Genomic DNA, 24911 nt, shown 5'->3' with positions numbered 1-24911 from the left:
ACGCTATTTATGCATTTGATAAAATTTAGGGATCAAATTCACCTCCCTAAAAAAAAAGCGGCTCTACATAATTTTGAATTCATTTTTCTTGTTGTATTTTTGTTTCTCCAGTTAGAATTAGAGGTATTGTAGTTTATAGATACCTAAGATTCCCCTCTTATGGACCACTCACGCATTTTATAAAAATTGGGGATCGAATTTGCCTCACTCTCGTGATCGTAGATTGAGGCCGAGGTAAGCTTGCCTTGCTCTCACAGGCATTGCAAGCTCATTACCTCGGTCTACCGGTTCTTTAACTCTCCTCTTAGCAGTGATACTTTTCTATAGCATTTTGTTTAGTTGTTCTTCACGCCTTTATGTTTATTTCTAACCCGTAATAGAGGATTGCGGAGTCTAGGTTTCATCTTGGTTTATGGTTTAGTGTGTTCCATTCCATCACTGTAGATCGATGTTGTAATCAATTTTTCTTGGATATTCTTACTTGGCTGTGATTTTAGGAAATTGTCCAAAAAATCCTAAAATTATTAAATTTTTTAATTTTACCAATTGAGTAATTTTTGGAGAAAATTGTCCAAAGAGTCCAAAACTTATTGTATATTTGCCAATTCAGTTATAAACTTTTCAATTTCATCAATTGAGTATTAAATTTTTTCACTTTTTGCCAATGGAGTTTATCTCGGTCAATTTTGGCTAGAAATCACTAACGTGGATGTCGACTGTGCCATGTAGGAAGGCCGGCCTTGACGTGGACAATATTTAATAATATTTTAATATATATTATTTTATTATTTATTATTTTTTCCTTTTTTGGGCCCCTTTTTCCCTCCACCAAATCTTGTCTATGGCTAGTGGAGGTCGCTGGCCTCGAGTGAGGGATGCCCGGGCCTGGGCTGGTGAGGGCTGCCCTTGTTTAGGCGGGCGAGGGCAACTCTTGCTTAATCGCCCAGGCCCAGCAACGGGCGACTGAGTCAAGGCCAGCAGCTTCAAGGATCCTCGAATGTCACGATCTGAGCTAGCAGGATGGTGATTGTGGAGGAAATCTCTCTCTCTCCGTAACGGCTTGCTCAAGGAGATTGGGACTTGGCATCCATACATCTTCATTTTGGGGGTTTCTTAGAGAGCACCATCAAAGCAACCCAGTCGTGGCCAGGAGATTTCACGGTGTCTTTTATTGTTGTCCCTCATAGTAAACCACCGACTATAGCTATACCTGGGACCCCTCTGTTCTGCTTTGTTTTGCGGTCATAGAAGGTGAAAAGGTCGAAGCGAAAGCATCACTGTCCTGCTTCAATGCTCCTTGAGGTTGCTAGCCTTGGCCAGTTAACTGTTGCTGGGAAGAAGGGAAAAACAAAAGAAAAAAAGAAAAAAAAAAGGAAAAAAAGAGAAGAAAAGAAAAAAAGAAAGAAAAAAATTAATTAAAGTTTGTTAACGTCGCATCTTGGCCATGCCACGTAACACGGTTGGTATTTATATTAGCAATTTCTGGCAAAAAGAAATTGGCCGAATGAACTCAATTGATAAAAAGTGAAAATGTTTAGGATCCAATTGGTAAAATTAAAATGTTTATGACTGAATTAACAAAAATGTAATAGATTTATAATTTTTTGGACAATTTTCCTGTGATTTAAGGGTCATGCTTAAGTATATCCTGCTTGCTTTGATATATTGCTTGTTTGCATTGGTTTAGGCCGGTGTTGAAGCTTGGTCGAGTGTCTCCATGGATAATCTAGGCTCATCCTCGTCTATGCTGATGTCGTAATTCCTGTTATATTAGATTAGGGTGTTGTGATGTCTCTTGTGTTGGATGTTATATATGTTTAGATTAAACCATTTGTTTAGTTTGTATATCCCACGTATGTCACATGCAAACTGGTTCTTAAGAATGATTTGAAGGTATGCTTGGCTTCATCTGATGTGTTACGAGTGTTATCTATCCTTGCATTTTAGCGGAGTTGCATGTTAGAACCAATTGCAATCAAGTTGTTGTCAAGTTAGCATGTTTCTCAGAAATCTTTTGGGCTCGGTTCGCTATAGGAAGTTCTCAGTTCAGACTTGGGCTTGCTGAACTGTGGCTTGTATGGCATGTTCATGGCTCTTGAGTGTTCATTCGATGTGTTTTGAGTTGGTTTGGGGCCACCTAGTGGGTGAATAGAGGTCCAAACCTGACGTCTATACTGCCTAAGGGGCTGGCAACAAGCCTAGAGCTTCCATTCGGCCTCACTAAGGGTCTCGACCTATCTTGGGACATTCCTTTTACATGATTACATCGTCTACACGTCACAATCACATATTTGCATAATATGGTAGTTCAATTTCTAGCCTTGTATCTAGTTTATTATATCTTAACATGCATATAGTATAGCTAGAGTTTAAATCATGTTTATCATGGATGAAAAAGAAAAAGAAACAGAAATAAATAAAAAAGGATTAAAAATCGAAGAGGCATTTGGTAAGAAATGGCATTTTTAGTGCTAAGTTTGATTTATTCTTAGTGGAATTTCATTATGTTTAATCCGGCAACGTTATCACCTAACTTAGAAAATTTACTTTTCTTAAGCTAAGTTGATTGCGTATATACATTAGTTTACGGGAGTCCTATCTGTAGCTCAGAAACAAAGTGTTTTTATATTTTTGCCTGATATCTCGAGTTCTACTTACCGTACTGCTTGTGATTATATTGTCATAATTCGTTTGATATATCGCTTTGTTTAGTTTTTGTCATTTGAGTTCTCCTCACAAGAAAACTTAGGCTAGCATGTTTTTAGAGAAAAAAAAAACATAAAAATGAAGAACACTTACTTATCATTCACAAACACACTCATTTGACTTATTAGATTGTATCTTATTTATCAATAATATCAAGTGTCTTGTTAGATGTAGTATTACCAAACATTTCACTATGCTACCTATTGAAGTTTGATGGTTTGAAACCCAAGTAATTATAGATGGATGTGCAAATAGAATGGAGATAAGAATGAGTTGATGATAAAACATGAACCCGATACAAAGCAAGAAGCATCATCTATGTATATGATACTTTTCTTCTGCCATTTAATACATGTGATATCAATAAATAAGTAATAATCATTACTTGAAATTTTCAATCCTTTTAAATGATAGATCTGCATATAAAGAGGGAAAAAGGTGAGAAAAAAGAAGAAGAAGAATATTTTGCATTGCATGGACAAAAGGCAAAAGGGTGATGAAAGAGAAGAAAAGAATAGTTTGCCCGTTATATGGACGAATCTTATCGAGGTCATGCAATCTTAACAGAAAAATTTTGTATTTTTGTAAACTTTAATTTTATGACATTTAATCTTGTCTTATAGAAAAGAAGAGAAATTAAGGGAACCACTTCAGGTAAAAGCAATCAATAATCCAGAAATAGAAAGAAAGATAAAAAGAGATCCCTGAGATTTGTGGAAAACTTGTTGCCTCTAGGAACGATTTGACGAGAAAATATGAACTTGGCACAAAGCAAGAAGCATCATTCTTGCATCTAATACTTTTCTTCTATTATTTAATGCATTTGATACCTGTAAATAAGCAATAATCTTTACTCGAGATTTTTAATCCTTTTAAATGATTGATGTACATATAAAGATGGAAAAAGGCGAGGAAAAAGAAGACGAAGATTATTTTGCCCTACATTGACAAAAGGCAAAAGGGTGATGTAAGAGAAGAAAATAATAGTTTGCCTGTTATATGGACAAAGCTTATTGAGCTAATGCAATCTTAACGGACAAATTTTATATTTCTATAAATTTTAATAATATAATAGTATATATTGTCTAATAAAAAGGAAGAGAAAGTAAGGGAACTACTTCAAGTCAAATAGAAAGAAAGATAAAGAGAGATCTCTAAGATTTGTGGAAAACTTGTTGCCTCTAGGAATGATTTGATGATAAAATATGAACCTAGCACAAAGCAAGAAGCATCATCCTTGCATATGATACTTTTCTTCTACCATTTAATGCATTGGATACTTGTAAATGAGCAATAATCTTCACTGAAATTTTCAATCATTTTAAATGATTGATCTGCATATAAAGAGCGAAAAATGTGAGAAAAGAAGAAGAAGAATATTTTGCCCTAGATGGACAAAAGGCAAAAGGGTGATGAAAGAGAAGAAAAGAATAGTTTGCCAATTATATGGACAAAGCTTATTGAGCTTATGCAATCTTAATAGACAAATTTTATATTTCTATAAATTTGATTTTTATGATAGTTAATCTTGTCTAATAAAAAAGAAGAGAAAGTAAGGACATCGCTTTAGCTTAAAGCAATTGATAATCTATAAATAAAAAGAAAGATAAAGAGAGATCCTTGAGATTTGTGGAAAACCTGTCGCCACTAGGAACAATTTGACAATTGAACTTGTCAAAAGCAAGAAGCATCATCAACACATATGATACTTTTCTTCTGTCATTTAAACTACTTTTAGTTGTTTGAATTTCTAATGAGGATAGGACTAGATTTGATAAGATATGAAATTTAAGGGAATTTGCTATATTCTACTCACTATTTGGTGATTGTAATAATAAAGTCGGATATATTCATATTATATATATATATATATATATATATTGTTTGGTATAAATGCCTGTATGAATCACAAATTTCACAAATGGATATGGTAAATATCCTCGTGATACTCTTATCTACTTTATTTTTATTTTATTTTCTTCTCTTTTTTATTTCTTTCTTCCCCTTCCATCGTCTCTAATAAAATTTTATTAAATAGAAAATTGTACTAATATACCTAAAATACTAAAATACCTAAAATATGTAATATATAATTATATATTGAACTTATATTACAAGAAAGAATTAAATTCGAATATATAAATAAAAATAAGATTAAAAAAATTATTTTTTGTTATTTTAAATTTCTTATATTAGAATTCAAATATTATTTATTGAAATATAATTTTAATTTGTTAATTTAAGAAATTTATTATTTGAGAAAAAAAATTATATTATGGATATTAGATATGCTATCCGTCTTTACCCACCTCCTCCGTGGGATAATTTTATCCGGTTTATATTCCATTTATATCTGACTTCATTCTATCTTGAATAGGCATCAAACGCAAGATATGATAAATTTTATCCTATCCTAAATTTTATTCTGACTATCAAACATAGTCTTAATGTACATGATACCTATATCTAAGAAATAATCTTTACCTGAATTTTCAATCCTTTTAAATGATAGATATCTGTATAAAGAGGAAAATAGGAAAGGATAAACGCAAAAGGGTGATGAAAGAGAAAAAAAAAGAAGAAGAAGAAAAAATGCAAAAGGGTGATGAAAGAGAAGAAAAGAATAGTTTGCTCGTTATATGGACAAAGCTTATTGAGCTCATGCAGTTGCAACGGACAAATTATGTATTTCTATAAATTTTAATTATATGATAGTTAATATTGTCTAATAGAAGTGAAGAGAAAGTAAGAGAAACACTTCAGGTCAAAGCAATCAATAATCCAAAAATAGAAAGAAAGATAAAGAGAGATCCCTAAGATTTGCGGAAATCTTGTTGCCTCTAGGAACTATTTGACGATAAAATATGAACCCGGCACAAAGCAAGAAGCATCATTCACACATCTAACATTTTCTTTTGTCATTAATCCATTGGATACTTGGAAATAAATGATAATCTTTACCCAAATTTTTAATCCTTTTAAATGATTGATCTACATATAAAGATGGAAAAAAGGTGAGAAAGAAGAAGAAGAAGAAGAAGGATATTTTGCCCAACATGGACAAAAGGCAAAAGGGTGATGAAAGAGAAGAAAATAATAGTTTGTGCTTTAGATGGACAAAGCTTATTGAGCTCGTGCAATCTTAACAGATAAATTTTATATTTCTATAAATTTTAATTGTATGATAGTTAATATTGTCTAATGAAAAAGAAGAGAAAGTAAGAGAACCACTTCAGGTCAAAGCAATCAATGATACAGAAATAGAAAAAAAGATAAAGAGAGATCCCTAAGATTTGCGGAAAACTTGTTGTGTCTAGGAATGATTTGACGGTAAAAAATGAACCCAACACAAAGCAAGAAGCGTCATTTACACATCTAATATTTTCTTCAGTCATTAATGCATTGGATACTTGGAAGTAAGCAATGATCTTTACCCAAAATTTTAATCCTTTTAAATGATTGATTTGCATATAAAGATGGAAAAAGGTGAGAAAGAAAAGGAGAAGAAGAAGGATATTTTGCCCTACATGGTCAAAAGGCAAAAGTGTGATGAAAGAGAAGAAAATAATAGTTTGCCCGTTATATGGACAAAGCTTATTGAGCTCATGCAATCTTAACGGACAAATTTTATATTTCTATAAATTTTAATTATATGATAGTTAATATTGTCTAATAAAAGGAAGAGAAAGTAAGAGAACCATTTCATGTCAAAGCAATCAATAACTTAGAAATAGAAAGAAAGATAAAAGAGATCCCTAAGATTTGTGGAAAACGTGTTGCCTCTATGAACGAATTGACGATAAAATATGATCCTAGTAGAAAGCAAGAAGCATCATTCACGCATTCAATACTTTTCTTTTGCATTTAATGCGCTGGATATTTGTAAATAAACAATAATCTTTACCTGGAATTTTTAATCCTTTTAAATGATTGATCTGCATATAAAGATGGAAAAAGGTGAGGAAAAAGAAGAAGAACAAGAAGAAGAAGAAGAATATTTTGCCCTATATGGACAAAAGGCGATGAAAGAGAAGAAAAGAATAGTTTGCTTGTTATATGGACAAAGCTTATTGAGCTCATGCAATCTTAACAGAAAATTTTTATATTTCTATAAATTTTAATTATATAATAGTTAATATTGTCTAATAAAAAAAAAAGAGAAAGTAAGAGAGCCACTTCATGTCAAAGCAATGAATAATCCATAGATAGAAAGAAAGAGAAAGAGAGATCCCTAAGATTTGTTGAAAACTTGTTGTCTCTAGGAATCATTTGATGATAAAATATGATCCTGGCACAAAGCAAGAAGCATCATCCACGCATCTAATACTTTTCTTTTGTCATGTAATGCATTGGATACTTGTAAATAAACGATAATCTTTACTAGGAATTTTCAATCCTTTTAAATGATAGATCTGCATATAAAGAGGGAAACAGGTGAGGAAAAAAAAGAAGAAGAATATTTTGCCCTACATGGACAAAAGGCAAAAGGGTGATGAAAGAAAATAAAAGAATAGTTTGCCCATTATATTGACAAAGCTTATTGAGCTCATGTAATCTTAAAAGACAAATTTTATATTTCTATAAATTTTATTTTATGATAATTAATCTTGTCTAATAAAAAAGAAGAGAAAGGAAGGGAACCACTTCAAATTAAAAGCAACAATAATCCAAAAATATAAAAATTGATAAAGAGAGATTCTTGAGATTAAAACCTGTTGCCACTTGCTTTTGGTGGGGATGCCTTCTTGGAGCGTCTTACTTATAGTAACTCCACTCCACATTAAAGGACGAGTTTTCTTTTTTCCATTTCTTTGGATAAATTAAACTTTCTTGTGGAATTTTGTCACTGGTTGAACTAAGGTCATAATTAATAATGTTCGGGTTTCACAGTTAATAACCTAATGGCGTCTTCCATTTTGGGGACACATGATGCATTTGTAAACATTTAATTTTACCAGCTAGTGATTCAACCAACTTGAGTTAGATCTATCTTGAGCTCCATTATATTCGAGGAATGGATGGTTAATAATTCTTTTACCTTCCTAGATTTTTTAATAGATAAAGTCTTTTGACAAACAAATAAGAGTCATCTCAACATGTATATGTTGCATCTTGTTGCAATCCCATTAAATTACTTGAGGTTTGCAAAACAATCAGTTTGACTAGTCACTTGAACTAAACGTTCAATGTCATCATTTCTTTAATTAACATTAATGAAATCTGCTGATATGAACACTAATCTCATAAAATAAATGTCCGAAGGAGAAAATATTTCAAGTTTCATACGTGTAGTTGTTCACTTGAATTGCAAAAACAAATTGCACGCAAAACATTTCTGCGTTACTACTCACTTTGGATAGACTTCTTTTTTCCCGTTCAATTACTTTAAACAGAATTTTCATCCACGTAACCCCAACTACTAATAGTGGTTTTAGAAATAATTCCATAAAAACACAAGGCACGACAAGAAGAACAAAGGAAAAGGCAATATTGAAACCTCCGCTTTCAACAGATACAAATAATTTACTTCATCCTTTCTTTCTTCATTTTACATGATCCCAAATGCAGATTTAAGGAAGAAAATGACATTGCTTAATATTTTTGCATGTTTATTTTCTTATGGCTCTGTCACATTTTAAGAATCATTAATGTTAAACATACGAAATCTGGGAAAACATACTAGAATGTCCAATACAATATTCTATCTTTTTCCAAAGCTCAAAACACCTACTTGTTTCCAAATTTTGCAAGGAAAATGGTTAATGATTTTAAGGTACAATCATATAATCTATTAATTTAATTATTCGATAATTTTATTTTGGAATAAAGAGCCAAGAGTTGTGCATCAACTATAAGACACCAACCTGACTCACAAATTCCTGTCAAAATTTTTTCTAAAGGAAAAAGCGTGACTCCTGAATCACGTAACCTCGTAAAAGTTAAGAGCATTGGGTGAAAAGGGGAAAAGAAAGAATATAAATGGGTCTAAGTTAAAGGAAAAAAGCAAAAAAATCAAAATTAAAGAAAAAAAGAACAAAGAAAAAAGAATATGAAGTGGGTCTAAGTTAAAGAAAAAGAATCGAGCTAAGAATTGTAGCATCGCTTTGTCTGATGGACAATTTTTTACAACACTGATTAACCAGCCTAATTTCATAAAAAAAAAAAAAACCCATTATTAGGTCAATCTCAATTCTAACCCGAATTTTCTTTCGTCTTAAAAAAATTATCGACTTTCACCATAGTCCAAATCTACTCCTGTTAACCCTTTGTCAAAAAATTGTCATTGGTTTCTTCAATATTATCGATATTAGGAGGTTGTTGTTGTTTCATATGAGGGAGAGAATATTGATGAAGACGTAAGTTCGTATAATGAATCTCTAATTGGCTAGATATTCATAATTTTGAAGAAACTAGTGGTGATTTTTGGACACGTGGACAGATTTAGGACTAGACTAAAATTTTGGTGAATTTTTTTAGACAAAAAAAAGTTCATGGAAAATTTGGAATTGTACCTAAAGTGGGGGGTTTTTAGAGAATTAGACCCTCATCAACATGACCTGAAAATGACACATGATTGTAAGCTTACTCAAATTGAGTTAATTGTAATAACTTTTTATACACTAATAAAAAAAATGTGTTCTTTGCTAATAGACTTTTTCAATCTGTCTATGACAGGCTAACGTTAATCGAGTTAACATATTACCTGGATCAATGTGATCTAGTTAGATACACTTAAGCACTCTATTACTCATTTGAACATATTTTTATAACGGCTTATTTCTTAAAATTATGATATTGTGCGACTCCTTTGTAAAAGTGTCATGTTTTAAAGGTATGACGTGATTAATAAATGAGTCAAATATGTATGAGTGATGTAGACAAGTGCATACAGAAAAGCAAACGCATAAGGGGTAAGTACAAAAAAAATCATAAACCTACTATACGTATATCAATTTAGTCCTAAATTTTTGAATTTGGTCAATTTAGTCCTAAACCTTTTAACGATTTACTAGTCTTTTTGGCCAATTTTAGCAATAAATCATTGACGTAGACGTTAGCCGTTCTACCTGATATAGTTGGTGCCGGCGTTGATGTTGACAATTTGTGCAATTTTAAAAAAAAAGTTCTTAATTTTTTAAAACTTTTTTCATTTTTTTCATTTTTTTTGTTTCCACCATGTTTAGTGAGGGTCATCAGGGCCTCAGCAATGGCCTGCAACCCTTGCCAGTCACTTGACGAGGCCATTATGGCCGTGGGCTAGGCAGCCCTTGCCCAGTGATTAGCAAAGGTCACTATCCATTGCGAGGCCCTGATGACTCTTGACGGCCACGGTGAAAAAAAAAAAAGAAGAAAAGAAATGAAAAGAAATATAAAAATTCACAAAAATTGTCTATGTTAGTACCAATCGTGCCACGTAAGATGATTGGCGTCCATATTAGCGATTTCTAGCCAAAATTGGTCAAAATGATTGCATTAGCAAATTATCAAAATATTTAGGACTAAATTGATCAAATTGAAAGATTTAAAATTAAAATAGATAGGTTTATGTCTTTTTTAGTAATTCTTTCGAGTTTTGTAGGGAAATGATGTCAAATATGGAGAAGGGTTCAAAGTAGATGCTCATGCGAAAGATATTCACACGTGGATGAAATGGATTTGAAAATACAGGCAGTGATAGAGAAGACAATGAGCGGGCCAAATGCAACCACGGTATCTTCCTCGAGATAGAGGCTTGCTCACTCAATGAGAAAAGTGACGCTGGCAGTTCTACTAAATTTCCTTTTGGTGGTGGGAAGTTTTGACTGCCAATTCCATCAGTGCCGGAGACAAAATTCAAAATTGGAAGCTTTTTATCTTTCTTTAGGAGAAACAATGGTGTTATTAAACAATTGATGATGAGATCAATGCATCGCATTCGTTGAATTATGTTGACTCTATATGAGACCTTCATAATTCAATGGTTGATATTGACTAAGCTTATTTGCATAAGGATAATGCAAATGTCGACCCAACTTAGACTCACAAACTCTAGCAAAAAAAAAAAAATCAAAAGAAGAAAAAAATGACTCAAATCATATGCAAGTTAAAAACATTTTGTGGGGTCTTCATGAAAAACAAAAAAAAAAAGACCAGGGGTCCAAGTGAAAAAAAAGGTAAGATACAAAAAAATGTGCCTCGAGTCTTACCTAATGATCACTTATAAACTTCTACTTTTGAAAATATCAAATACACACTCGAGTGTTATCTTTGGAGGTCACTTTACACATTTACATAAATTATCTTGGGTTCCTATATAAAAATGTTATTTTCTTTAAAATACTTTTCGCAAAATCCTAAATTCTCACATTCACCCAAAAAAACTCGAAACAAAACAAAAACCAAACCACCCAACCCCTAACTAAGATATTAAAATGAGTTTGCTAGAGCGACAATCTAATGTCTATGATTTAGGGTTTGCTTAGAGGTATGTGAATTGTATTTTCATAAATAGAGGGTGTAATTAGTCATTGGGTCAACAATAAGATACATTTTAGGTATTTTCCCCATAATAAAAAGACCTAGTCTAAAATCAATATGGGCACCCCTTTGCAAAAGTGAAGAGAAAATGATAAACTGATTTATAGATGAGATGATGCAACAAACTTTCATTAACTACTTGAACAAGTGAGTCATGTTTAAAGATTCAATAAAGATATATCACATCATTTACTACTTAATTTCATCAACTAGTATTGTAATTTTAGATTAAAAAGAAGAAGAGACAAAACAAAAATTTAGTCTTTGAATTCTCAATAGATGTTCGATTTCGTCTGCAAACTTTAATTTTGGTCAAATTGATGTTTGTGCAATCAATTTTGTGTTTTTTATTTTTTATCTTTTTATATGGTTCTATAAACCAATGAATTAATACTTTAAAATATAGTAGTGTGATTAAACAATACTCATTCTTCAGCCACATATGACTACATCGTATATTGATTAAATGTTTTATCTATTGAGAAAATCTCTAGTGGTTTATTACCACCGTATCAGCGTCATATGTGGCATACATTTTTCACTCATTCCACTAAAATATTGACACGTCCATCAATCCGTGTCAGCTGACATGGAATTTAAATAAAAAAATTTAAAAACTTTTCACTCCTCGGCTCTCTCTCTCCTTCCTCTTCCGGACACCAGCGGAGTTGCCGGCCGTCACCACCAGCGGAGCAGCCCGCGCTGTGACCAAGCAGACCACCGCTGCATCCAAGCGAGCATGACCGGCCCTCTGTTTTCTCCATCTCGTCGTTCTTGAGATCTAGCCGTCCATGGCCGAAATCGTCGCTCGTCCACGGCTGTCATCGTCATTGTTCATCCATGGTCGAACGCGTTCAGGCGTCGTCTCTATTGTTCATCAATGGCCGACCACAAGCCGACTGCAAGGGACGATAGATCTCGATATTTGAGCTCTGTCCATGCCTTCGAGATCTCAACCTCGCCCGCTGCGATGGCCGATCACGAGCCAACTGCAAGGGACGACTGCAAGAAGATGGCTTCCTCTTTTTTTTCCCCCTTGATATCTAGGCTCTGTCCATGGCCTTCGAGATCTCGACCTCTCCCGTCGCCATGGACGAGACCAGATCTAGAGGCACGATCCGGTCTAGATTTGGACGGAAAACCACTGCGAGCCATCATGATGATGAAGGAGGGGCTCGGCCGTCGACGGGGCCGACCACGAGCCTACTGCAAGGGACGACAGAGCCGGCCGCGAGCAAGGACAGAGGAAGACGGAGAGCACGACGGAGGGGAAGCTTCCACGGGTGGGCAGATGCAGATTTTTTTAGCTTTACTTTTATTCCACATCAGCGGGCATGTGTCAATTTGTTATTGGATTTTAGTAAAAAAACACACCACCTTAGCAGCCAATAAATATTTTCTCCTATGTATTTTTGTATTACATAATTTTATTAATCCTCAATTTGAATGCTCATTTGATATTTTGCATAACTACGTTGTTCTTCGACTAGGTCGATCTACTTATCCTATAAAAGCACACTCATATAACTTTGTCAATGGTATTTTACTCATCAACAATATCAAGTGTTTGGCTAAATGTTGATTTTATTTAACTCATACTGAAATTTCATAATTCAAAACTTGAATAGTAAGTAGAATTGAGACATAATTAATATAAAGATAAAACATCAACCCGACACAAATTATTTGCTAATAAACAAATAAGGAATAATCTCAACGTGTGTGTATATATATATTCCTACTATTTTTTTCAATATATGTTGTTGTAACCAATATTATTTTAGAGAGGAGCGACAATAATCAAACTAAGCAAAAATATGGCATTCAATTTGGATATGTGGAATAAATAGAACATTCAAGGCTTCATCATACTAAGTCTCTTGCTTTAGGTCTTTTTGAAGCTTTGGCTTTAAAACATTTGTGCTTTGGCTCGCTGTCTTAGTTAGAATTGTTGTATTAGGAGGGCATACGTGGACTCATAATTAACCTATCTAAGGCAGACCTTTTCATGTTGAGTTTTCAATGTTAAGATAAACTTTTTTAAGGAAGGATTTGAGGTGTTTAATATTTAATTTGCTGAGACCATAAATAAGATTAAGTTATCCCCATAATATTATACCTTTTGATTTAAAAAAAAAAATATACGATGGAGTTTTACACGACTTTAAATGTCTGTCTGCGTCAACATTGTAAAACTCAAGCCTCGATTAAGAAAAATGATAGGCAAATATCTTGTTTTCATTACGATGGTAGAGTGATAATATCATCTATTCTAACGGAGGAAAAAGTTGCTCAAAAAAAAAAAAAAAAAAACGGAGGAAAAAGGACAACCACAGTACAAGGCCAGATGTATAAATTCTTGGGATCCTTGCGGGAATGGGAGGTAGAGCAAGGCCAGTGCCCTACACGTGCTTCTTCATCCTCCCCAACATCACCCAAACCACCTCCCAACTATTTGCTTTGCTTGCCAATTTCTACTTCAAGGCTTCCTTATAAAGTTTGCAATGCACTATTTTCTTGATGCATGTAAACTCTCGTGATGGATGTTGAGAGGGTAGTTTTGTCCTAACCAACATTATATTAAAGAGAAGAGACAAAATTCAAACTACGCAAAAACATGGCATTTACTTTTATCTTGGATTTGTGGAGAAAATGGAACATCCGAGGTTTCATCGTACTGAGCCTCTTGCTTCAGGTTTTTCTCATTTTATTTGCACCCCTTAGAAAGAAAACAACGGACCGCCGCATTATTTTCCTCTTGTGGTTGGCCTATTTGATGGCTGATTCGGTAGCTGCATTTACGGTTGGGCTCATCTCTCACAACCAAGGCAATTCAAGTGCTCATGTAGCAGAAGTAGATGAAGGACTTCAAGCTTTTTGGTCCTCATTTCTCTTACTACATCTTGGTGGTCCGGACACCATTACCGCTTTCTCTCTCGAGGACAGTTCACTTTGGCCACGACATCTGCTTAGTTTCGTCTTCCAAGTCTATACTGCCATCTACGTTTTTCTGCGGATATTTCCTAACAACAAGTCGCTGGTGATCCCAACGATCTTGGTGTTTCTCGCAGGGGTTATCAAAATTGCGGAGAGGACATTGGCACTTTATCTCTCGAGCTTCCCAAGGATTAGGGAATCAACGCTTTTAGACAAGGAGATAAGAATGGCCGTAGACTCACAATTGCTTGAAGAACTCAATGTTCTAGGGTATGAACATGGAAGTTTTGATGAAGAAAGCGCAAAGCTTGATGAGAGCATTGTGGTAAAGCATGCTTACTCATTCTTTCAAATCTTTAGGGTCTTCATTGTAGATCTCATCTTTACAAAACAACAACGTGAAATGAGCCGTAAATATTTTGCCAAAGTTTCTGCGATGGATGCGTTGAGGGTGATATCAGTTGAACTCGATTTCATTTATGAAAAGCTCCACACAAAAGCATTGACAATACGTCACAAGTGGAGCTACATTTTCCGCATCATAACTTGCACTAGCATTGCGGTGGCTTTGGGCGAGTTCAATCGCTTGAAGAAGTATCAGCTCCTCGAACTTGATGTGAAAATTACTCATATTCTTCTTTTCGGAGGGATTATTCTTGATGGGATAGCTTTGTTGATGCTTGTTTTTTCCGATTGGACTGTTGCTGGAGTCAAGCATAACACCACAGGGTTTTCTAAACTAGATTCATTTCTCAACAAGTTGGTATCCACCACGGATTACCTAAGGAAGCCCAGATACGCCACATGGGAAGTAGAACCTAACACCAATGTTTCTTACAAGGTTATAGATACACCATTAATATTTCGAAGGTGGTCAGAATCCATTTCTGCTTGCAACCTTTTTTCTGAGGCATTGAGGAAGAATCCGAGAAAGATATGTAAATGCAATCAGTTCAGGGGCATCGTTGTTTTTAAAAATATATGTAGTTTTCCATTTCAAATGGTTGGCAAGATCATCTCTTGTGTCTATGAAGCTGTTCGTATGGTTGATAGATTTTGTGGTAAAAGATCAATGATTGCCAATGCGCAATACGTTTCCAAGAATCCGTTTATTAACAAGCTATGGATCTTTCTCTTTAACAAGGTGAAAGAAAAATCTAGGAATGCAGATATTCCGGAAACGGTGAGCCAAATAGTTAAGGCTAGTGGTAATGTGTTTTTACCAGCGAGATTGCTGACGAGCAATCTCAGTGAAATTTCTGAGCATATCAATAAGGCTAATTTCCACATCCATATTATAAGGGCACACATTGCTACTGAAATTTGGTACAATATAGAGATATGCATCGGAAGAAATGATGAAAGAGAATTTAGTAAGATCCTTTCTGATTATATGTTGTATCTTCTACTTAATCAACCTAATGTGATGTCTGCTGTGGCAACGGTTGGCATTGCCCAAAAGAAATCAGCAGATACGCTGCGCGAGCTTCGGCACCTGATTGTCAGTGATGAGACCAAGGATCTGGAAAGGATTTGCAAAAAATTGTACAACAGAGTGGGCCCTCGAGCAGGGGCCGTGTTGGGTGGTATTAATCATTCGGAATCCGCGCTCGGCAAAGGGTTCGATATGGCCCTACGAATGGAAGATCTTGGGAAAATGAAGTGGAATTTCTTGAGCGGACAATGGTTTGGGATGTTGCAATATGCGGCAGTTAATATTAAGGGAGAGGCACATGTGCAGGTGTTGAGCAAAGGGGGAGAGCTTCTTGCCTTTGTTTGGCTGTTGATGGCTCATTTCGGTTGCTTCTACAAACCTGAATGGGGCATGTATTACGAATTCTGGGATGAGTGGGGTAAGCTTCTAGATTAATAATATAATGAATAATCTACTAAGATATTTTATCCATGTCAATTGTCTTATTTACCATCCTCACGACATTTCTACAGATGTTCGTTTGAATAAAATCTTCTAGTTGTGTATCTTTGTGATTAATGTTGGAGAATCGATAGATTTTCATTCCTTATAGTAAGCTTTCGCCTGTGTCTACTCTTATTGATAGTAAATAATCACTTCATACTTACAATTATATTAAAAAAAAAAAATCTAATAGGTTATGCTTCTTAAGGTAAAGTGATAGATTGTAAATTTACACAAGGGATAGTAATTTTCTCATAGACGGGGATGTAAATTCAGCAATATCGCGATTTTGTATCCATATTTAAAGACACCATGTGCATAATCATCCTCTTATCGTTGTGCAATTTTGACCAACTAAAGCATCATTGCTATTCTGACAACGTAGCCGACCAAATAACTATTCTTCGTGTAATATACCCGACAACTGAATGATTGCTTTATAGGAAATAGATATGAAATGAAAAACATATTTCGTACAAGCCAAAAGGGCAATTTTCATGTAACGACATATAATTTTTCAAGGGGTGTAATTTCACTCGATTAGTAAAAATAATCTTAATTTGACTCTTTTTGGTTGCGAGCGTAAAATGACTTGGTATATTGTAACGGACATGATATCAATTATCCCCATGAGCTTTAGCAATGGGATTGATTACACAGACAAAGATAGATGGCATCCAAGCTTGATGCTTAAACGCAATTCACCAACTTCATAAAAAGGACAGCATAAAGCCAATTGGCGATACCCAAATAGAGAGCCAGATAGATCCATACGATGACATGCTAACATAGAAATAGCTAAAGCATCACCGAGTCCTCATCAAGCAATTCGCTGATCGATCCCATGAGATGCAATATTACACCTAAGAATCGTGTTTCATTTTCCCACAATTGTAGAGCTGCATGAACCCGCAACCCGGAACGTATCCACGGAAGGTTACGGCTACGTAATTCCACCATGCTACAACACATAGCCGAGTCCCATCTACGCGGAGTCCGATTTGAAGTGCCGATGTACTGCAATAAGTCAATACTGGTTTGGAAAGGTCCGAGTCAGAAGAGATATGATTGAAGCATCAGAATTTATTAATACACCACTAACATTGTTCCCTCGAATAAAGGCATCGCCATACTTGTTTTTCAGCTGCCATGTTCATACTTCGTATATCCATCCAGGCAAGGCTAGAATACCTGCATAAAAGTTGAAAACTCCAACCCATCAGAACATATAAGAAGGCCGCGTAACTTTAGACATCACAAGATTTTGGTATCTTGTAATTGAGTAGTAGAACGCATGTGCAAGATCCTTGGTTTTACTCTTTTCTGAAAAACAAAACGAACACCTTGTGTGATTATCATTTAATCTCATATGAGCAGCCGAGAACTCAACCCCATATAGATGATTCCCGACTAATTAAAGTTCGAGACAAACAGCACATCGGATTCAGTACAATTGGTAACAAACAAGGATAGGAATAATAGGTAAACTCAGCATTATCAAGCTACATCGAGTAAATTTTTTTTTTTTTTTTTGTTGAAGAATGCTCCTAGCACATAAAGAGACCATGTTGAGAGAAGTACCTCGATAAATGATATGGCCGGTCCTTTCTCTCTTTCTCCACTCATCCTCCTAATCCTCGACCGGTGTTTCCTCCACCCAAAACAAGGAAGATCAATAATCATAATTCAATCGAGCGGAAAAAGAAATGAAAAAATGCCAACTAACTTATACGGAGAAAAGGCTCATGACAAATTAGACGATCAATCCATCATACTGCATTTTTCAAATTTGTTCTCCTACGCTTGTCTTAAGTTATTTCTTGGAATAATGGATGGTGGTGATCTTTTAGGTGAAGAAAATCAAAAATTGGACAGCGATAATGACGATGGGGAATCAGAGATTCCTGTCCAATTATATAGATTTTCAACAGTTTTGGTTTAATTTTTATTAGAATGTTAAAAAAAAGTTCACTCTAATTGTTATTTTCCTTTCTTATTTCTTTAACTTCCCTTTTCAACCTTTTTTTTTTCCTTTCTCAACAAATAACTTTCTTTATACGATGTTGTCATATGTTGTGCAAGCTGGTTTGTTTAAGAGAATGAGAAATAAATTTATTGATTTTTTTACTATAAGTTATATGATTTATCAAAAATATTTCTTAAATTAATCATTTTCACTTGTTTGTCAAATCGTGGCCTCCGTACATCGTATTGGTTGTCCAACCTTTCGAGCCGTGGGAGTCGCATCGCCCCGATCCTACACCACGGCGGACGACGGAGCGTCCGCTTCGACGGCAACCGCGATTCCGGTGGCCTCCGCCTCCCCTCCGCCCATCAACGCCGGATCGTCGATTTGGAAGCCGATCAGCTTGTGGCTCAGTACGTACTTCTCTCGCCCGTCGCCAACGCCTCATGGGAAGCGAGATCCGAGATAATCGAGGAGGTCGGCGATGCCGGTGCGACCGAGAGTGCTGCGTCGCCGGAGAGCGAATTGGTTCCGAGGAGTCCGTCTAGGAGCAGGACGAGCGTTTTTTACGAGTTTTCGAGTGATTATGTTGCTCGGAGATCAGTATAGGAATCCTTGGGATGAGATCAGGATAGGTAAGTTGGCGGAAGATGTGGATGCTCTCGCCGGGACTATATGCTGCTATAAGGTAAATTAAACTGAGCTTTGAACAACTATAGGATGGTGATGCTTTTGTTTTCTGCGATGTTTCTCCAGCTTAATTTTCTCGGTTTGAATGATGGTTCAATTGTTGAAATGTGGTTTTAACCGAATTTCGAGCGTTTTTTTCCCGTGCCTATTGCTTGTATTGACGCAGTGTGTACTGTGGCATTGTAAAAGAGAGAGTTCCTATGGGCTTTCTCTGCAGAAGATGAATTGCATATCATGTCATTGACACTGCTAGAGTTAGGTAATACAGTTAAGTGGTGGTTCGATAAATTCCTGATATAAAACTGACAGATGCCGGTGCTTAGTCGGTGGGTAACCAGTTCTAGTATTCTGCTGTTCAGTTTGAATGTCAAGTCCTCATTTGAATAATCTAGAATCGGTCATCTGGTAATTAAAGAAAATATTGTAACGACCTGCTGCTGCTTTGGTGTAAGAAGCACTTTGTCTCTATCATTCGTACATGTGCATATCTAAACTCTCATCAATCTTTGTCCATATCAAGTTCTGCAATCAGAATGCCTAAGTTCTTTAGTCATTAGCCGTAGTTCATATAGAGTGGGAATTCATTATTAGAATCGTGTGTAACAGAACATCCCTATTGTACTCAGCCTTTTGCTTTTGCACCAGCATTGCTCCAACAACAATGGCAACACAAGGCCTCTATATTAGTCACTGCTTCTGTAGAAAGAAGGGTTCTCAAGAGGCCAATCCATATTGACACTGACTTGCAAATAGCGCGAACTGTTACATGGGTTGGGCGCTTATCAATGGCAATCTAACTGGAAGTAACTCAGTCCACAGAAGGTATCTTATGGAACAATACTTCCAATCAATAATAGTATGCTTCTTCCTTCCCTCAAGGTAGTGACATTGCTTGTTGGCTTGTAGGACAAGAATATACATTTCCATCTGCTGCCACTAAGCAGTTGCAGGAGTCATGTTACTCCTGATCCTGATGGATGGTGTCACTTTAATGGCTGTGCCTTAAATGTGTGTTTATTCTTTACAAAACCATATCTACTCTTGCATGTTTTCTTTACTCTACTCATAAAAACTATGGAGAAGATTGCCAATTTGCTAGCCAATTCACCATTCTCTTATTACCAAAAATAAAAATAAATAAATCAAATCCATCCAAACTATGGAGAAGCTTGATCAGGCCAAAAGGCGTAGTCGATGGACAACAGGTGAATATTCCTGTACTACCCCTTGTTGGTCCCGAGGGACCTAATTAACATCCTCTTGCCAAGAAATATTGGCAGTTTGTCAAGGTTTTCGACATGTTCAAGCACAATGCTAAGATGTCAGATGTTCATAAGTTATTCTTTCCATGATATGGTCTCATTACTCATCCATTCTGCTGTTTACCTTATACTGATAATTTCCTGCAGAAATCTGGGATTCCTCAGATTCAGTTGCACTTACTGCCAACTTCACATTTGTGGCTCGTGATTCTAGAACTGGGAAATCAGCTCCAATTAAGCCCATCTCCCCAGAGATAAGAGAGAAAATTTACTTTGGCAAGAGGCAGAAAAGAAGGAATAAAATGAGGAAAAAGAAGAGAGATGAAAGTAACAGAGATACTTAGGTGGAGGACTTGTCCAGGTTTCAAGCTTTATCGGCTGAAGGTTGTGTCTTCTGTGATATGCCAGCTTTGGTAGACAGTGATAGCATTCTGATAAGCGACACTTGTTTTGAGAACTCATTAGTATTTGGAGGATTTAAATGCGAAGGACTTTTGAATTGGTCCTTTCAACCACATATGCCTTTGCTGGAGTGGTACCCCAGTTCTTTGAAGTTGACCATGTTGAATTCTTGAGACCTGTAAGTAATTGATCAAGTGCAGGATGTATTTCTTTGTCTGGGTGCTGCTGTTGCATTACTCAGCTGCTGAGTGTGGATCCGTGGCAATGATTACATGATATGTCTGGCGTCAGTCTTCTATAAGCACGGATTTCATACTTGAACCTTCACTCTTGCAGTTATATGTATATGTGTGAAATTATGGATCTGTTCGGTGGAAGATCATAAGATGAAGCATATTATTCTTGGGATGTAGGCGGATGTTGGCGATTTTCTCTGCCTCAAATGCCGTGTCCTGTCTACGGAGCTTGACAATCCAGATGAACCCCTGACGAATGTCAAAGTTGTGGCCCATGTGATGCAACCTGAGCTCAGGTCAAGTGAGGAACGGGTGGCCCATGCATGTTACATTTTCTTTTAGAAAATTTTGATAGCGTTCTAACTGGTGTCAATCGAATTCTACTTTACATTATCTATACGTCCTGAGGCCTTGATTGATGGATTGAGGATTCAGAAGTCCCATCCATGGAAGAAGAGGCGTGGCATGTCCTTGAACGTATGGATGCTGAGAGTTGTCAGACTTCATCCTGAATACACTTCTCCAGTGCCTGAAGTGAACCGCAATGCTTACTCGCAGGTTGAATGATAATTAGTGGGGGACTGAAATTGATACTCAAAAAACAGGACAACATTGCCAAGCAAAAGAGGAACTCGGGGACATCAGTCTAGTTAGGAGCTTAAGGGATGTCTAACCCACCAAACATGTATCAGCGTTGTGAAGTCCAATTATTTACTACTTCTGAGATAGTCTCACTGTACGATGACATGAACCAAAGATTAGAAGATGCCAACTACAATGATGTTGAGGAATAAGAGCTCCTGCCAATTAAAGTCTTACAAGGACATGGGACTAAACATGTCACTGATTCAATTGATGGATGTTGAAAAGCTGTGAACTTCCACATCTGCTGGCAATGAACTGGTACTATGGTCAACATTGATATGTGAGTGTTTTTGGCTTTGTGACAGAGTTGTATGCTTTGTCCTAATGCTAGGTGAAGGGACTACACGCTTGCCATTGCATTGATAATTGATAGATTTCTTATGATAAGGCTTCTCTACGGTGGAATTCTTTTGAGAAATTGGCTTGAAAAATAAAAAATAAAAAATGCTTGGAAGCAATTGGCAAGTGGGCACCCTTCATAAGGTAATCCATTAGCATTTTGGATTTGGACTGGTCAATAATCTGGGTTCAGAACTTGGGAGTTTATTGCTACCGGATCTAGTCGCATTTATGAGCAATTTATTTGAGATAATTCTCTGTTGAACTGCTTATGCTTGCCATATTTCTATTCTTGAATGATTGAAAATGGAAAAGGTTGGAGCAGAGCATTCTTGCAAGAATTCCTTGTTGAAACCTTGTTCACTTGCCTTCTTTTTTATTTCTCCGTAATAAGTGTCCAATAATCTACTATGTCCAATCGGCCCACTCAGTTGACTCTCATAATCAGGTCCAACTCAAACTATGATGTTGGTTCTATACCAATGAGACCTTGCGCAAGGGCATGAAAAGCCCTAGAAAGAGTCCTGGTGAGCAAAGCCTCAAGATTGTCAGTGTTTCGCACAGTTGGTCACTTTGTTGATTCTCTCGGGATGGTTAATGTTATGTAGTTCCATAAACAAACAATTAGCAAAGGACGTACAATTGGCATTCATGAGTACATTTATGTCTGTTATAAGGAGATGCTTAACCCAGACTTCATGAGCCTTTCATGCTTTAATTAGCACTATGCGACACACCATGGTTCCAACTATACGGTCATCGACAAGGAATCATTAGGATAAATTCATTGCAGGCCCACATAATTTTTATGTGGAGACTTCTACTGAAAGTCTATGTGTTACAAGTTAAATAGAAGTAGGGAATTAAATTTTTGCCCCGGGGCGATAGGCGATTTTAGAACAAATTTGTATAGCTGGTGTTGTTGATACCATTGTGACTGTGTCCAAAACCACGAGAATAAAGTGGTTTGGGGAATGATACATGCTAAATCTGTTACAAATGCGTTTTGCTTAGTGAATAGCAAAAGCTCACCAATTCACTGCAAGCGCATGTGGCGGCTTCTTGAACTGCACTCTCGGATGTGTACCGAGCCTGATGATTGCAAGGTTCCTCTCTGTAGGTAAGTCAAGGAACTTCTATGTTTGTCACCTCAATTTTAATCTGAAGAAGTTTCGATGGATGCCGGATGTGTCTAAATGGGACTGCCCGTGATGTATGAGTTGTCTTTTGTTAACGTATTCTTTCTTTCTTTTTTCTTTTTTTTTTGGATCAGTCCTATTCTAACTCTTCTCTCTCTTAAAGTTTTACTTTGCCTCTTTGCAGAGGTGGGAGTCAACTTCACATTTGAAACTAAACATCCCCGGCCTACCCAATTCCCTTACTTTGCCTTTTTGTAAAGCCGGGCTCAATGGGTTCATTCACCTAATTAATTAGGTCCTAGAAAGCATTGGATATTGAGCAAAACTCTCTCCAAATGGTCAAGTGAGAATTGCATTGCTGACTTGTAAGTTCGCATTTCAAGTGTCTTGCACGGAAAAGAGTCCAACACTGATTTAAAGAAACTGGTTGATTAGTCAACTTTTGAGGGCAAGAGTGTTTCTTCCCAAATGATTCTTCTATGATTTAAAATTAAGTGATGATGCGAGATGCATATCGGGGCGAGTCATCTTATTGGGGCATAGAGTTGAAGAGCAGCACCATCGTTGAACTGATTTGTATGGTGAAATTGAGTGCTCTACATTATGTCTCGTTTGCTTTTGCCAGGCAATTTAGAGTGAAGATTCGGCATCAAAGCAAGAAAGATGACTCCAAGTGGAAAATGTTGGTCAACAAAGTAATTGCGGCTAAGAATACATTGGGACCATTCTCAGCTCGGTGCTCAGGTTTATTGTGATATCTTTGTTTCTTTAAAAACCATGCTTGTCCACAAGCTTGATTCATCCCAATTCAAAAAGAATAAATAAATTACTGGGAACTTATAGTTCTTTTTTATATTATAAGTCTTTACAGTGACCTGTACATTAGTTGGCTGGATAATGTATATACATTACTCACATTAGACTTTTAGCTTCTCTCTGTTTTTTTTTGGTCGGATCAGAGTGCTTTACTCCATCAACCACAAGTCTTTATCTTTTTGCAATTGTATCATGAGTGCAACTGGTATTGGCAGAATTCTTGCCTAGACCCAGGTCCATAAACCCACTGCGATCAAGAGGGATTAGATCTGGATCGGACCCGCATAATCAAAAGTATTGTCCCAGGCCAGACAAGAAGTTTTCTTCCGTTTGTGCATAATATCAATTGGATTTTAATGAATCGCCCTTTAAATCAACTTTAATAGTGGAAAGCACAACCTAAAAATTCGAAAGGCATAAACTATCATCAGGTATTAATAATAGTCAGCATTGATGAAGAACTTACCAGCAATCTAATATACACATTTCAAAGATTATCATCATATTAATGGAATTTACCAAACTTTTGGATAGTTAATAAAGTTAAATGATATCTACTAATCCATATGTGCAACTATCTATGTGACATGAATATCTACAGTTTTTTTTTACTCTTGACGTCATATGCGAGTTGATGAATAACTTATCAGTATAAATCTAAATCAATAATGTAAGCATGTTGCGAAAAGGTAAACTTAATATACTAACTTTTCTTGAACATTTACCAACTCAATTTTAAAGGTGTGCACGTTTTTTTTTTTTGTTTAAATAAAACTCGAAAGTACTTTTTTACTTCCCATCAATACTTTAAAAGATTACTAAAATTTCGGAAAATTATGAAAAAAATTAAATGTGAGACTTTGAGTTAACATTTGAGTACTATGAAAGTTTCCGAAGTTTTGAATTTAAAAAAAGTTAAATGTGCGTGAACCGTATGATTTAAATTAAGCAAAAAAGTAAAAGTTATTCCATACATCCTAGTAATTAATAGATATTTATCAAAATATACTGAGAACGTCTTATTAGTTATCCGGGACAATACATAAATAAAATGTTGACTGCGCAAAATACTAAAAATCAATTTAAAATAATAAAAACCACCCAACACCTAAGCAAAATGCTTAAATGAATTTGCAAGAAGTGGCAGTTGGTGTTTTTAATGTATGGTTTTGCTTAGAGGGTATGTTAATGGTATTTGTATAAATAGAGGTAATAAGTGATCATTGGGTTCACAGTGAGATATGTTTTCGACACTTTCCCAAGTAGAAAAGGCCCTAGTCTAGGATCAATATAAGCATCACTTTACAAAATTGAACAAATGATACGCAAATCTCCAGC

General features: G+C 35.8%; 1 protein-coding gene, 1 long non-coding RNA gene and 1 pseudogene across 2 annotated transcripts; all 3 read left to right on the top strand.

The window, feature by feature from the left end:
* Positions 1–13999: 13999 nt before the first annotated feature.
* On the top strand, positions 14000–16030 carry LOC120296042. Its single transcript, XM_039317687.1, has one exon. The coding sequence runs from the start codon at positions 14000–14002 to the stop codon at positions 16028–16030; it is 2031 nt and encodes a 676-aa protein (XP_039173621.1).
* A 2237-nt stretch (positions 16031–18267) lies between these two features.
* LOC120296041 lies at positions 18268–21972 on the top strand (annotated as a pseudogene).
* Positions 21973–22653: 681 nt separating this feature from the next.
* Positions 22654–23637, top strand: LOC104428037. Its single transcript, XR_005552738.1, has 2 exons — positions 22654–22738; positions 23383–23637. It is a non-coding gene; the product is annotated as an uncharacterized LOC104428037 (long non-coding RNA).
* Positions 23638–24911: the final 1274 nt, after the last annotated feature.

This window comes from Eucalyptus grandis, chromosome 7 (genome assembly GCF_016545825.1).
Source record: "Eucalyptus grandis isolate ANBG69807.140 chromosome 7, ASM1654582v1, whole genome shotgun sequence".
NCBI classification, from domain to species: domain Eukaryota; kingdom Viridiplantae; phylum Streptophyta; class Magnoliopsida; order Myrtales; family Myrtaceae; genus Eucalyptus; species Eucalyptus grandis.
Note: the sequence above shows the minus strand (reverse complement) of the source record. Positions and strands in the feature narration are given on the sequence as shown.

Coding starts and splice junctions, on each gene's coding strand:
- LOC120296042 (XM_039317687.1), top strand. CDS start 14,000: ATGGCTGATTCGGTAGCTGCATTTACGGTTGGGCTCATCTCTCACAAC.